Source organism: Heteronotia binoei, chromosome 2, assembly GCF_032191835.1.
Source record: "Heteronotia binoei isolate CCM8104 ecotype False Entrance Well chromosome 2, APGP_CSIRO_Hbin_v1, whole genome shotgun sequence".
NCBI classification, from domain to species: Eukaryota; Metazoa; Chordata; class Lepidosauria; order Squamata; family Gekkonidae; genus Heteronotia; species Heteronotia binoei.
The window spans coordinates 178,642,585-178,658,221 of NC_083224.1; the positions used below are offsets into that span (position 1 = coordinate 178,642,585).

At 46.1% G+C, this 15,637-nt stretch overlaps 1 protein-coding gene across 1 annotated transcript in view; it reads right to left on the minus strand.

Annotated features, from left to right (window-relative positions):
- Positions 1-4,205: 4,205 nt before the first annotated feature.
- The window catches only part of TMEM121 (transmembrane protein 121), a 49,075-nt gene continuing 37,643 nt past the window's right edge, over positions 4,206-15,637 (minus strand). Inside the window, exon 2 of the mRNA XM_060232575.1 lies at positions 4,206-6,224. Coding sequence (XP_060088558.1) covers positions 4,485-5,423 — 939 coding nt within the window. The 5' untranslated portion in view covers positions 5,424-6,224 and the 3' untranslated portion in view covers positions 4,206-4,484. The remainder of the gene's footprint in view (positions 6,225-15,637) is intronic.

Below are 15,637 nucleotides of genomic sequence, written 5' to 3' on the forward strand. Positions count from 1 at the left end.
GCCATTTTGGACTCTGTATTTTTAATGTTGACGTAGTCGTTATTTTATTGATGTTATTGTTTTAACTATCTCAGTTGACCTGCAAGGCTGCCTGAGCCTGCTTCAGCAGGGAGGGTGGGATATAAATAAATGAGTAAATAGGCATTTGTACTTCTTCAGGGAGTAGAACCCAGACAGCTTCAGTATCTGGAATCAGTGGTTCATGGGTCTGGTGTTTGTCTGGTGTTTGTGGACATACAAAAGATCAGCACAGAGACAAAACTCAAGCAAATAAGGAGATGCACAGACAGCAAAGGGAACTTCTTGGTGGGTGTCCAGAACCATTTATTACATAAAAACAGAACTCTCTTCAGACAAATTAAGAACCATAAGCCCAGTGCTATGACGAAACTCCCTTGTGGACTGGTACTATCCTTCTGTGGGCAGGTGACAAAATAATCTCAATGTGTTGCTTTGCAGCCATCAATTTGATGTGCCTTCAGTTCAGAGGTGGCCAGTGCTTGGTCACCCCCAAGATCTTTTGCTTCTTGAACCTGAGAGCAGCAGATCTGGAGGGTTGTTCAAGGAAGGGCCACATAGAGCAGGGGTAGAAAATGGACCCTGTAGCTACTGCTGGATACCAAATCTCCTAAAGCAAGACTTCCCACTGTCCCCTCCAAAGAGTTGCCTATGTTCTCTACCCAAATTCAGATTGTACCCTCCATTCCATCTTTTCATAATCCTTCTGTTCAGTGATTTAGATGAGAATGCCTGGTTGATAGAACAGACAGATGGAGCTTGTTCTCTACCGCAGAACCTCGGGGTTTGCTCTATCTGGAATGACGAATACAAAGCAGAACGGTGTATTACCTGCCAGAACGAAGGGATATGACAATGTGTTGTGTCATATGGGCATTCTATCCCTTTGCTTTTCTCTTATGAAATGCAAAGCTTGCCTCCAGGGGAGGGGCACACCAATGTTTAGTAATGCACACATATCAAAGTCAGATTCTTGTTGTGTAACTCTGAAGCCGAACTTTAAACAGGTTCGGATTAACAATTAAACCCAGTAGGCACTGGTTTATGGGCCCCCATGCCTTCAGGGGCCCCAGGCTGGCTTTCCCCCCAGTTTCCCCCCTGCTTGCAGCCCTCCCAGCCTGCACACGCAGCTAACAACTGAGCCACTCTTTGCCTGACTTGCCTGGTGCGGCTGCTGCTGGTAGGGTTGCCAAGTCCAATTTAAGAAATATCTGGGGACTTTGGGGGTGGAGCCAGGAGACTTTGGGGGTGGAGCCAGGAGACATTAGGGGTGGAGCCAAGATCAAGGCTGTGACAAGCATAATTGAACTCCAAAGGGAGTTCTGGCCATCACATTTAAAGGGACGGCACACCTTTTCAATGCCTTCCTTCCCTAGGAAATAATGAAGGATAGGGGCACCTTCTTTCGGGGCTCATAGAATTGGACCCCCTGGTCAAATAGTTTTGAAACTTGGTGGATATTTTGAGGAGAGGCACTAGATGCTGTACTGAAAATTGGTGCCTGTACCTCAAAAAACAGCCCCCCCAGAGCCCCAGATACCCACGGATCAATTCTCCATTATTTTCTATGAGAATAAATCTCCATAGGGAATAATAGAGTTCCCAGCAGACATTTCCCTTCCCTCCCCCCACTTTCTGACAACCCTGAAGTGTGGGGAGAGCCTCCAAACCGGGGAATCCCCTGCCCCCATCTGGGGATTGGCAACCTTAGCTGCTGGCGTCATCACCACATTTGCCTCTCTCTGCCTCTCCCTGCAGCTTTGTCAAAGGGGCTTTTGAGAAGGTGCCGGCAGGCTGCATTGGGGGCCATGGGTTGGGGTAGGTGCTCTGACTCTGAGGTAATTTGCGAGTGGGCCCCGAGATTTTAATCTGGCACTGGCTTTAAAACACACTCTAAAAAACCTGGGTGAATAGTCTTGGAACCTTAGATATGGCAAGGAAGAAGCCAGACTGGATCCATTATTCCTTGCAGCTGAGGACAATGTGCATTGAGCCTCATCGATTAAGAAAATAGGGAGGAGATGATGGGAACACTGTCTATCAGCAATCAAAGTTATGTGGTCAGCCATAGACACAGTTGGAGAGTTTGCAGTGCCTGGGATGATCAGGAGAAAGCATATGGTGAAGTGATGGGAGAAGATTAGCAAGACAGAATTCCGCACTCACCTTTTTCCAGAGCAGGCTTCCGTTTCTGGGTGGAGCAAACTGGTGATTTCGCACCAGTTGCTCCACTCCGGCATTTTGCGTGGGGCAAACCCGCGATTTGCCCCACTGCAGTGTAAACCTGTTTTTTCAGGTTTTCACTGCGGCGGGGTAGATTGCAGGTTTGCCCCGCGCAAGATGCTGGCACGGAGCAACTGGTGTGAAATCGCCAGTTTGCTCCACCCAGAAATGGAAGCCTGCCCCGGAGAAAGGTGAGTGTGGAATCAGCCAGAGTCTCTGTAATGCCGATTGTGTGCAGATTTAGGTCCTACTCACCCTTACCAATGAAAAATAAATGAATCTCCAACATACCTTAGGCCTCCTATTTAGCTGCCTAAGGTGGGGATTTACTTAGCCCCTCCAGCCCAGAAACTAAGGATCATGGAAAAAACAGGCTCCACATACTGACACTCTAGATCAGGAGGTGGCCAAACTTACTTAACGTAAGAGCCACATAGAATAAATGTCAGATGTCTGAGAGCTGCAAGACATGAATGTCAGATGTTTGACATCCCTAGGAAGGAAGGAAGGAAGGAAGGAAGGAAGGAAGGAAGGAAGGAAGGAAGGAAGGAAGGAAGGAAGGAAGGAAGGAAGGAAAATAGATGGAGAGAGAAGTGGAAAGAGATTGAAAGAAAGCATTTTCCAAGCCGCTGGCTGGTTTGGCTTGGAGAAATCACATGTCACTCCCTCGCTACAGTTTGGCCAGCTCTGCTCTAGATATTTCCCCTGCTTTCTATGGTAAACACCATAAACACTAGTGGAGGCACTCTATCAATAGGAAGTGATGACACATCATCCTTAAATTCTGCCCTCTCCAGGCCCTTACATCTCCTGCCATTTGTTGAGAAAGTGTTGGGAACCCTAACCTACCACCGCTCCACCAGAGCCCAGTCGTTTCTTGATGACATTTGAGCGCTTACATCTGGCTGCTCCCATCCCAGCACCTATGAACGGCTTATCCAGACTATTATGCGGTTGACAGTAGCCGTCTTCATCCTTTTGAGAGCCCAGACCTATTGAGCGTGGGACCCACTGTGTGAAAAGCATGTGACAGGAAGTCACATTCTATCAGGGGCACGTGATAGTAAGAGCCAGAGTTCTGACCTTACTGGTGTTCTGGCCAGGACCCATGGGCGACAGGGCCAAAAAGCTGGCAATGGGAAACACAAGCTGAGTACCAGGAGGTGTCCCATAGCGAGGACCGAGCCAAGGGTCGGAGCTATGGAGGAACCCTCTCCCCCACGGAGAGACTTCATCTTGCTTTTCCACTCCTCTTCTTAGCAAGCAGGCAAAGAGAGGCAGGAAGCATGGCCCCTTTGCTCTGCAAGGCCTTCCAAAAGGCAACAAAAAAATTTGGCACTAACAATTCAGTCATGACCCACCTGAAGGTCCCGATCCTTGGATTGGAATTTCCTGGTTTCTGGGAAAGCAGTCTCATTATAATTTCAACTCTTGCTGGAATACAATGAATCCGCGTTCTCCCACAAACTTTACTCATAGCCACACCTGGCGGCTAACCTCCCCTCCCCTTCCCCTCTCATGCCCCAGGAATGATGGTGGTTGGGGAATCAGAGAAAAGAGGCTCGTCTAAAAATAGAAAGATTATTCTGGATCATGTGATAAAGCACCAGAGTGATTCTAAAAGTTAGTTTGTCAAACACTTTCCCCGGTGGGACTGGCATATCGCTTTGAAGCTATTGACTCCCCAGCCTGCTTGCGGGACGTTTGCTGTCTGCTGTTGAACAGAACAGTCCAGGGATCAAATAGTTAGATTTAAAAAAAAAAAATCAAAATTCAACCAGAATTTTTAGCAATGATTAAACAGGTGGAGTTTTCTTTTTTAAAAAATATCCAGGAACTGTAAACACAGCCATTTTCAGTAGGACATCGAAGGTCACAGGTCCACTGGTTCAAGCTCCAGTCCTGTTCTTCCCACCCCTCCCCCTGCCTAGCCCTCCCCCCCCATTTAAAAAAAGACTTCTTCTAACAAAAATGGTAATTCCTGGCCTATTGAAGCACAAGGAACAGATATAAAAGATAAGATTCTGGGGCAAGGTTCTTCTCTGAAGGTTCATTTGGTTTGGTTTTGTTTCTAGAGGGCCCCTAGGAAATACCTGAGATGCAGGGGACATTCCACCTTTTTGATCAAAAGCTTGTGCCCTGGTGCAGCTCTCAGTGCTGGGACGAGAGCAGAATCCCCCTCTCCTGCCCCCTCACCCTCACCCAAGAAAATGTCAGCAATTGCTGGTATCTGTGGGACCCCGTCATGTATCCAAGATCTCCCTGGTAGGCGAGGGCTCGTGAGCAATGCCTTGTGTACTGTGGACCGTCTGGTTGTGGGGCACCGAGTTCTGCTGCAGCTCCAGCGCAATGGCGTTTTGCGGGAATTCCTTCACCTGCTTCTTGTACTCGAGGAAAGTGCAGGCTTTGGTGGCAATGGCGATGATGTTTTTGCCGATAAAGATGGTGGAGACCCGGCTGTCTTGGAACAGGACCATGTTGATGGCCCGGATGAAGATGGTGACAATGTTGATGGTCACCAGGCTCAGGACGGGGTAGAGCATCATTTTCTGGGGAGCAATGTGCTCTCCTTGCATGCTGATCTCACTGAGAGAAACACAAGGCAAGATGAGGAGCAGGATGTAGCAGTAGAAGAACATGAGTCCTTCTGCCCAGATCGGCAGCCCAGTTTTGTGTGGTTCCCACAGGTTGGCTTGAATGTCCAAGATATCCAGGAGGTCTAAGGCTACCCAGAAGAGACGCCCCCGCAAATCCTCTTTCTTCCGGAAGGTGCGTATATACTCCATGCTATCCAAGGCCACGAGCACCAGGTACAATCCCGGCACACAGATAGAGAGCAACAAGGTCAGGGCCTTCCTGGCCACCGTCTCCAGATTTCTCTTATCGGCCTTGTAATTCTGGAATATAAAATACAGTTTTATCTCCAGCACAAAGATGTAGAGGAACCAGAGGATCATTGCATAGCCGCGCTTTGCCGTCTTCACCTCGGCTCCCACCCACACGGCCACGTAGCGCAGCACGATCAGAAAGCAGATGTCTCCCACCAGAACGATGATGCAGACGCCAATTTTACGGGGCCCTTGGTTCTGTTCTACCAGGTAGGCATCCATGAATGCCATGCTGGTCATGATGACAATAGTGGTGAGACACACATGACGTTTATCCGGAGGTGGAAGCACCATTGTGGGATGATGGAACTGTTCTCTCTCTCTCTTGTTCTAGCCCCCTGTTGTCGTTACGAGGGCAGCCCTACATTCATTACTAATGGAGTGCCACCTGGTTGGCGACAGGCTTCTCCTTTGTTTATTTTTGGGGCAGGTTTGTATCCTGCTCTTCTTCCAAGGAACTTAGGAAGAAGAGAAGTCCCGGTGAGGCAATGGCAAATGAGCCAGGTATTTCATAGGATACCCTCAGGCTATAGTAACTCAGAACTGCCACAGGCCCGGTGCAATCATTAATCCAAAAGGCTTTGCTGTCTGTGAAGTGGGGTTCCCCCATGCAAAGCTCTCAAATATTCCATCGGACTCCCCTAGGGACTGAACTGCTCTCTTGTACCTACCCTCAGTACCTGTAAAAGTACTTTTTGGGAAATCTCTCTTTCTTTCACTCGTGATTCCTTTTGTTGGATTCTATTGGACTGTTCACCCCAGACTTTTCACACAGGGATAGTTCCTCAGTCGACCATAGATAACCCTTTTGGGGGCTTTCTGGCAGCAACTTATCCAAAACCTTTGCAATTACAGAATTGATCGGGCATCCACATCAGGGTGACAGAGAAGAAACGGGTCAAAATGAGTTGCTCCTGAATGAGTAACTCAGATTCTTCCAGGGCTGCAGATAGGATTGCCAGCTTCCCAGTGTATCCTCTCGCTTACGATTCTCTCTGCTCTTCCTGCCACTGCCCTATCTGGAGATGCATCCATGATGAACAAGGCTTGCATTGCCCAGCAAGGGGCCCAATCCACCATCTCATCCACAGCGATCTGAAATAGAACATAGAAAAAGACAAGTAAATGAGGGGTCATATCAAAAGGTCTCAAGAACCTGGATTCTTCTGGCAGTGTTATTTGGTTTCTTTATAGCCTGTTTGTCTCAACAAGATGCAAGATGCATTACACAGTTTAAGTCAACAGTCAACAAGGTGGGACGTGTAATAAGCAATGAGATAAGACCTAGATTGCAGAAATCTGAAACAAAGCATATTAGTAATAAAGCATAATGTTTTAAAGAAGTGGTAAATGGTTTTACCAAAGCAGAAATACAATCCATTAAAAAGAGATAATCGTATAGCAATAGATAATGTATATTATACAGCAGTAAGGTCTGTAGACCCATTCCCTTCCTCTTTTTTTGTATTTTGTGTGTGCATGCATGTATATGCATACACACATGTTTGGGTGTGTGCATGTTTGCACCGGAGTGGTAAAGCTGAAATACTGCAGAAGAAGGTCTCTGCTCACAACCTGAGTTTGATCCCGGTGGAAATTGGGTTCATGTAGCCAGCTCAAGGTTGATTTAGCCTTCCATCCTTCTGAGGTTGGAAAAATGAGTACCCAGCATGCTGGGGGGAAATTTAGGGACTGGGGAAGGCAATGGCAAACCACCCCATAAAAAGTCTGCTGTGAAAGCATCATGATGCGACGTCACTGCAGTCAGAAACGACTGGTGCTTGCACAGGGGACTACCTTTACCTTTTATGTTTGCACCTGGAAGTCATGTTGACCTCTGGTGACTGACCCCTACTGGGGGCCTGGAGGATATTCAGAGGTAGCTGACTAGAGCCCACCCCTGTCCTCTTGACTGGGTATTTCAAGGAAGCCTCCCAACCAAGTACTAACCACAGCTAACCCTGCTTGGCTTCTGAGATCATATGAGATTGGGCTTGCCTGGGCTATCCAGGTCAGAGCACCCATTCCCTTCCTTGAAACATCTGCTGAACTATTTCTCTGTAATATATCTCTATTACCAGAAGGGGCTGTGGCTCAGTGACAGAGCATCTGCTTGGCAGGCAAAAGGTCCCAGGTTCAATCCCTGGCATCTTCGGTAAGGATCAGATTGTAGGTGATGTGAAAGATCTCAGCCTGAGACCTTGGAGAGCTATTGCCAGTCTGAGTAGATACTACTGACTTCGAGGGCCAGTGGTGTAATTCAGTGTAAGGCAACTTTGTGTGTCCACCTTTAGAAAGATGCCCTCCTGAAGAAGTCTGTTTTATATATTTTGTAGATCCATCTCTCTTGCTTGCATATGTAATTGAACAGCAATTACATGAGTCCATAAAAATTTCCTACCCCAAAAGGAATCAGGTCACAGGCAAGCAGCCCCTTCTGAAAAGGAGCACTCGATTAATGCCACTTTCCATATTTATAGGATTTTGAAATCATCTTGTAACGATAGCTAGCTGTCTTGATAAGGGCATACATTCTTGGCTAACTCATTATCTTATAACTTCAGAGACTGTACAAGGTAATTGATATTTGAAATAATATTGGAATATATTAAAATGTTAGTTCGTCCTTGCGACTTTTTTTTATCTTAACAAGGTCTGCTCAAAAATAGTGATTAAAGATAAAGGTAGTCCCCTGTGCAAGCAGCAGGTTCAGGGCTGGATTAACAATTAGGCCAAAAATAAAATAAAAATGGACTGGTGGTTAAATATGCAGATTATGACCAAATTCAATAAAGATAAATTAATTGGTTTCACAAAAGGGAATTTTGATTTTGATAAAATACTACTGGCAAAAGAAGATAAAACAATTTAAAAAAGTGTATAATTATATGATGCAAATAAAATTAGAAGATGAATTGGTGAAAGAATCGATGATCAAACGGTCACAAAATTTGGGAAAGACTATAGATTTGGAACAATGGTGTGGAAAAATAATTATAAAATTATTAAGCCAGTAAGTTATAGGGAAAATTTTTTCAAAATGTTCCATAGGTGGTACATTACACCAGTACAGTTACCTAAGATGAATACCAGTTCGTCACCTAAATGCTGGAAATGTGAAACCAAAACAGGTACATTTTATCATGTATGGTGGACTTGCGCTATTGTGAAAAAATTTGGGGTGAAAGTTTTTATATTCTTAAAGGAAGTACTAGGTATGGATTTTCAATTTGAACCAGAGGTAATGCTATTATCTATGGTAAGAAAGGGGACATTAAAAGAAGATGAATATTTGGTGATTTATATTATTACTGCTGCTAGAATTTTATTAGCCAAATATTGGAGGAAAGGGAAGTGTCCAAACTTAGATGAATTGGTTGAAAAAGTGCTTTACGCTGCTGAAGCGGATATACTTTCAGCCCTCTTGAAAGGGAAGGCTACATCGGTAGCAAGTAATAAATGGAAGAAACTGTATAGATGGCTTGAAAGAAAGACAAAAGAAAAGGAGGAAAAAAGGTCTGGTGGAGATGAATTAATGATATGATAATAGTTTAGTTTATATAAAATTTGGTGGTTAACTTTGATGTTAAAATCCACTTCCATTCTCTGTTTTGTGTTTTAGGTGTAAGATGTTTTATTTGATAGAATAATATAATTATTTTGTAAAAGGTTGATGTTTTTGTCAATAAAGTTATGAAATTAAAAAAAAAATTAGGCCAAGCAGGCACTGGCCTATGGGCCCCCACACCTTTAGGGGCCCTTGGGACGCCTTTTCCCCATGATTTTCCCCCTGCTTGTAGCCCCTGAAGCCTGCATGCATAGCCAGCTACTGAGCCGCTCTTTGCCCAGCTTGCCTGGTGCGGCTGCTGTTGGTGTTGTTGCCAAGTTTGCCTTTCTTTGTCTCTCCCTCACAGCTTCCTCAAAGGGGCTTTTGAGAAGATGCCTGCAGGCTGCAGCGGAGTCCATGGGTGGTGGGGTGGGTACTACGCTCTGAGATAATTTGCAAGGGGCCCCCATTATTTTGACTGCCTAGGGACCTCCACAGGGTTTAATCGGGCACTGACCGAGTTGTTACCGACCTATTGGATGATGTCACATCATGACGTTTTTACAGCAGACTTTTTACAGGGTGGTTTGCCATTGTCTTCCCCAGACATCTACACTTTACCCCCAGCAAGCTGGGTAGTCATTTTACCGACCTCGTAAAGATGGAAGATGAGTCAACTTTTAGCTGGCTGCATGAACTCAGCTTTCGCCAGGGTCGAACTTGGGGCATGAGCAGAGCTTGGACTGCAGTACTGCAGCTTACCACTCTGTGCCATGGGGCAGGGTGGTAATATCTTTTGGGTCTCCGCCAACACTCACAGCTTTGAACCACATATTCACTTCTGTGAAGCTGGACATTCTTGTAATTCTCAGACACTTCTGCATCCAGGTCTCAACAAAGTGTAACGATTGACAACAGATTGGGCAGCCTCTCATCTACACAAGGCCATAAAATTATGTTACTACTATGTCTTCTTACCGCTTTTCAAGGCTATTCGGTTCTGGATCTCTAGAGTCCCTTCTTGGCATGCTTTGTGGGTGGAAACAACCTCTATTATATTTATGGTCAACTTCAACAACCGTTCTCCTATATTTCTGGCCATATCCATGACACTTTCATGGGCAGTACATCCTGCCCACCGCTTATTCCAGCTACAAAGATTTTTATATTAGAAAAACACATATTGGAGGGACAGCTCAGGGAACCCAGAAGCGATGCAAGGAAGTATTGTGCCTGTGGTGATATTCTGCTCATTCTTCACAATAGCTGGAGTTAAAAGGCCAGTGGTTGTCAGGGTTGGAGCAGCTGACTCTTGTCAAGGGAGGATCTGGAAGGGTGAGAGTGAAAATTAGGTTTGCCAATCCCCAGGTGGGGGCAGGGGATCCCTCGGTTTGGAGGCCCTCCCCCCGCTTCAGGGTCATCAGAAAGCAGGGTGGGGGGGGGAGAAATGTCTGCTGCACACTCCATTATCCCCTTTGGAGACTGATTCCCATAGGGGATTTTGGAGAATTGATCAGTGGGTATCTGGGGCTCTGGGGGGGGGGTGCTGCTTTTTGTGATAGAGGCACCAAATTTGCAGCATAGTATCCAGTGCCTCACCTAAAAACACCCCCCAATTTTCAAAAAGATTGCACCAGGGGGTCCAATTCTATAAGCCCCCAAAGAAGGGGATTTTGGAGAATTGATCAGTGGGTATCTGGGGCTCTGGGGGGGGGGGCTGCTTTTTGTGATAGAGGCACCAAATTTGCAGCATAGTATCCAGTGCCTCACCTAAAAACACCCCCCAATTTTCAAAAAGATTGCACCAGGGGGTCCAATTCTATAAGCCCCCAAAGAAGGTGCCACTATCCTTCATAATTTCCAATAGAGGGAAGGCGTTTAAAAGGTGTGCAGTCCCTTTAAATGCAATGGCCAGAACTCCCTTTGGAGTTCAGTTATGCTTGTCACATCCTTACTCCTGGCTCCACCCTCAAAGCCCCCAGATATCTCTTGAATTGGACCCGGCAACCCTAGTGAAAATGTGTGGTCCCACTTGATACTCAGCTTAGAGTGAGTGTCATCCTATATATCAGGGGTGGCCAATGATAGCTCTCCAGATGTTTTTTGCCTACAACTCCCATCAGCCCCTACCCAGCATGGCCAATGGCTGGGGCTGATGGGAGTTGTTGGCAAAAAACATCTGGAGAGCTACCGTTGGCCACCCCTGCTATATATGGCAGAATTGCATAGAAATGTATGCCACTCTTACCCCAACCATGGGCATATTTATTTAGAAAATTTCTGCGCTACTTCTTTAGAGAGCCACGAGGGAGCTTATGAAAGAAAACATAATAAAAATAATAATCAAACATAAAAAGCAACAAGATGGGTAGTTGTATTATTCATTTGCATATTAGGCCACACCTCTGCTGCCAAGCCAGCTGGAACTGCGGTCCTGTGCATTCTAGCTCAAAAAAAAAAAAGCCCTGCTCCCATCTAAGTGCCAAACAGGGCTGACGCTGCTTAACTTTTGAGATCTGATGAAATTGGGCTAGCCTTTCAATATGAGAAGCTGGGGATTGAACCTGGGACCTTCTGCATGCAGAGCAGATGCTCTTCCACTAAGCCACAGGCCATCTATTATGTGCTTGTGGGGGATAGAGTCCATCTGTGTTTCCCTGCAGTGGCCTGCTCTCAGCTCCCATCAAGGGGCCAGGAGCTCCCTTAGCAGCTGCTCCTTTTCCTTTTCCTTTAGCGTGTGACATTTAGTTATTATAGGATGCTTCAATTACAAGAAAGAGCCATTACAGTTACACCACATGAGGCCAGACTGGGTAGTCACAGATGACGGAACACTTTTGATAGGTCCTTGCACTTTCAACATGATTTGCTCCTGCCCGGGGAGCTGGGTTTTCGGAGCGCTACATCAGCCTTTCACGGTGCAGCCTGCTTAATTTGAGAATCAAACTAGTACCTGCGCTTGACACCCCAAACTTCAGGACACCATGCAAGACCCAGAGGCAGTTGTCAAGTGGTTCCGGAGAGCGAGAATGACTCTTGGAAGGACTGAATAATTCTATGCCACTGAACTCTTACAACTTTTTGTGTCACTAAAAGCTTACGTAGTCGTTAACTCAGGGGTCATTTTGTAGAAAAAGAGGTGCTGGAACTCATTAGCACAACTCATTAGCACAACTTATTTGCATATGCCACACACCCCTGACATCACCAAAAGGTGTACTAAATTATATCAGCTCAGCATCTACCTTAAAATGCTTCTTGAATTATAATTGTCATAATAAAACCTTACTCCCATCATATTTTTTAAATTACTTTCTCCTATGTGGCCACAGTGGCCTCCATCTGTCTGCTTTATATATTTTGGTTATTTCCTCTTTTTTTGTTGTTGGGGAAAATATTAGAAATTTTGTCAAATCTTAGAGTGCCACAAAATTCTCACAGGGGGTTTGAACAATGGAGCCCAGAAGCAAGTACTGGGGGGTGGGGCGGTAAGAAAGGGCACAATAAAATTTAGAGGTTCTGGAGCTCTGCTCCTGTGAGCTCCTGCCCCAAATGAGGCCTGTGTTAACCAACAGACAGAGTAAAAGCCATTTGCATGATGCCGTTTTTTGTTGATTCTTAAGGCACCAAACCGGAAATAAGTGGATGGTGCTTTCATAGCATTGCAGCCCCTGAGGCAGAGAGGTCAGCTTCAAATATTCCAAAGTCACTTAAATGGATTTCATAAATGTAGCCCAAAGTTACTGGGGCATCTGAAAGACTGCAGAGACAAGCATTTGGAGGCAAGCTTAGGTTCCTGCTAGCTGGACCATAAGGAAGGCCGAGTGCAGAAGAATAGATGCTTTCGAGCTGTGGTGCTGGAGAAGAATCTTGAGAGTCCCTTGGACTGCAAGAAGATCAAATCAGTCAGTCCTAAGGGAAATCAACCCTGACTGTTCCCTGGAAGGTCAGATGCTGAAGCTGAAGCTCAGGTACTTTGGTCACCAAATGAGAAGGGAGCACTCGCTGGAGAAGACCCTGCTGCTGAGAAAGACAGAAGGCAAAAGAAGAAGGGGACGGCAAAAGATGAGATGGCTGGACAGCGTTACTGATGTAATTAACATCAGTAATTTGAGCAGACTTCGAAGGGTAGTGGAAGACAGGAGGATCCAGCGTGACTTTGTCCATGGAGTCGCAAAGAGTCAGACTTGACTGTGCAACCGAACAACAACAAAATTCTCAGCTAGGCCTCCCATTTTTTCATTCAGGACGGAAAATCACTAGGGATGCCAGGGCCCTGCCAGGGCAATGGATCCTCTGCTCCAAGCTCCTGCTGATGCTCCAAGTGGTGGTGTGGGAATTTTCTTTAAAAAACACACCAGCATCATGAGAGTGATCACATTGTTTCAGGGGAACCACAGTAGCTCTAGGAAAATCTGGAAACCCTATGGTAAATGTAGCCCAAGGTTACTTGAGAGCCAGTTTGATGTAGTGGTTAAGTGTGTGGACTCTTATCTGGGAGAACCGAGTTTGATTCCCCTCTCCTCTACTTGTACCTGCTGGAATGGCCTTGGGTCAGCCATAACTCTGGTAGAGGTTGTCTTTGAAAGGGCAGGTGCTGTGAGAGCCCTCTCAGCCCCATCCACCTCACAGGGTGTCTGTTGTGGGGGAGAAAGATAAAGGAGATTGTGAGCCACTCTGAGACTCTGAGATTCGGAGTGGAGGGAGGGATTTAAATCCAATATCATCATCTTTTTCTTCTTCTAAAAACAGAGATTCTGGCAATTCCTAGAGCTACCGCTGTCATGTCTTGTTTTCCCTGGAACTGACATCATTGTACTTATGGCACTGCCTCCCCATTTCCTGCCCTCCAATCCTTGTACTGGTTTCCAGGATCATCCGAGCACCACTGGAAATTTCGTACTACCCAAGGAATTAAGGCAAGCTAGGAATTTTCCCCAGTCTTTATGCTACAGTCACCTCCTTATATTATCCTTTAGAAAGATTGGTTATAAGGTTGAATGCAGGGCTTTTTTTGGTAGAAAACGCCCAGCAGGAACTCATTTGCATATTAGGCCACGCCCCTGACATCACCATTGTTTCACACATGACTTTTTTGTAGGAAAAAAAGACCAGAAGGAGCTCATTTGCATATTAGGCCACATCCACTGTTGCCAAGGCAGCTGGAACTGTGTTCGTGTGTGTTCCTGCTTTAAAAAAAAAAAAAAGCCCAAGTTGAATGTAGAATGTGTCTATGTGTCTTTCTATACATACAAATGCCTTCTAGTCTGTTTTTGAAATATTGATTAAAGGGAAGAAAAATCCAACTTTTTCTTGCAATATTGAAGAATAACTCTGCCACCATGAATAACATAGTTTTATTTTGCCTTGAAATACATAATTTGTGTGTGTGTTAAATTTCCTCGTTCCTTTTGGCTTCTCTAACTAGTTCCATTTATCACTTGTGCCCATGATTTATGGATGGGTTAGTCACACTCGCTGGCTGTGAATTCTATGTAATATATTCCCTCTCTCTTCCCAAATAATCCCCCATATTTTGGTAAGCCAGAAACATACAGATCCCACAGTAGCTCCATCCTACTCACCCTCCAAGACAGACATACCGGACACTAAGGACGCCAGCCTTTAGGCTGGACCTGGGGGTCCCCTGGCATTCAAGCTCATCTCCAGACTACAGAGGTCAGTTCCCCCAGAGAAAATGGCTGCTTTGGAGATCAGACTCTACAGCACTGCACCCCACTGAGGTCCCTGTCCTCCCCAGGCTCTGTTTTCCCAACCTGAATCTACAACCCTACCCCCCCCCCCGCCCATCTCTAGGGTTGCCAGGTCCAATTCAAGAAGTATCTGGGGACTTTGGAGGTGGAGCCAGGAGTCTTTGGGGGTGGAGCCAGAAGACATTGGCGGTAGAGTCAGGAGCAAGGTTATGACTAGCATAACTGACCTCCAAAGGGAGTTCTGTCCATCACATTTAAAGGGACCCCACACCATTTAAATGCCTTTTTTCCATTAGAAATGATGAAGGATAGGGGCACCTTCTTTTGGGGTTCACAGAATTGGACCCCCTGGTCCAATCTTTTTGAAACTTGGAGGGTATTTTGAGGAGAGGCATCAGATGCTATGTGGTGCCTCTACCTCAAAAAACAGCACCCCCAGAGCCCCAGTTACCCGCAGATCAATTCTCCATTATACTATACAGGAATTGGTCTCCATAGGGAATAATGGACTGTCCAGCAGACATTTCCCTCCCTCCCCCCACTTTCTGATGACCCTGAAGAGGAGGAGGGCTTCCAAACCAGGATTCCCCTGCCCCCACCTGGAGACTGGCAACCCTAGCCAGGGGAACCTGGCAACCCTAACCATACCAGATCGATCACTCATGCAGCCGCAGAGGAGGCAGCCAGTGACACCAATCTCCCTAGCTCAGGAGGATCTGAACTCGAAACCACAGGGAGAGAGGCCCATCAGAATCAACCATCTGCAGCCCAGTGAAAACCAAAGCAGTAGGATTTAAGCCAATTTAGCCCCATTGAGCTACACCGGCGGATATCCAAGTATTTCAAATTAACCAGGTTTTTGGATGGGATTATCTGGTTGGGAAGTAGACGGAAAGTATATTAAAAAGTATATTAAAAAGCAATGATCCTTGACTCATTTACCCTGGCGAGTGCTGTTTTAGAGTTAATTATTAATGCTAATGCCTCACAGTCTGAAGCTGTTTTCGCAGGAGAGTCTCCGGCTTTGTACTGCAAATGTAAAACCCACTCACACGGCACCGTGGTGAAGGCCTCTCTGCTGCTTCCTCTCCTGCAAGAATCAGACCCAGGCATAAACAACGCCACAGAGTAGGCTTCCCAACGCTCCTGCCCTGGCGGGGGACCCCAGGATTTACAGCCTCTTCCCCCGCTCTCCAAAAAAATGGAAGCAGGGGGAGAGGGGAGGGAAACAGTGCCAAGGAGCGTGG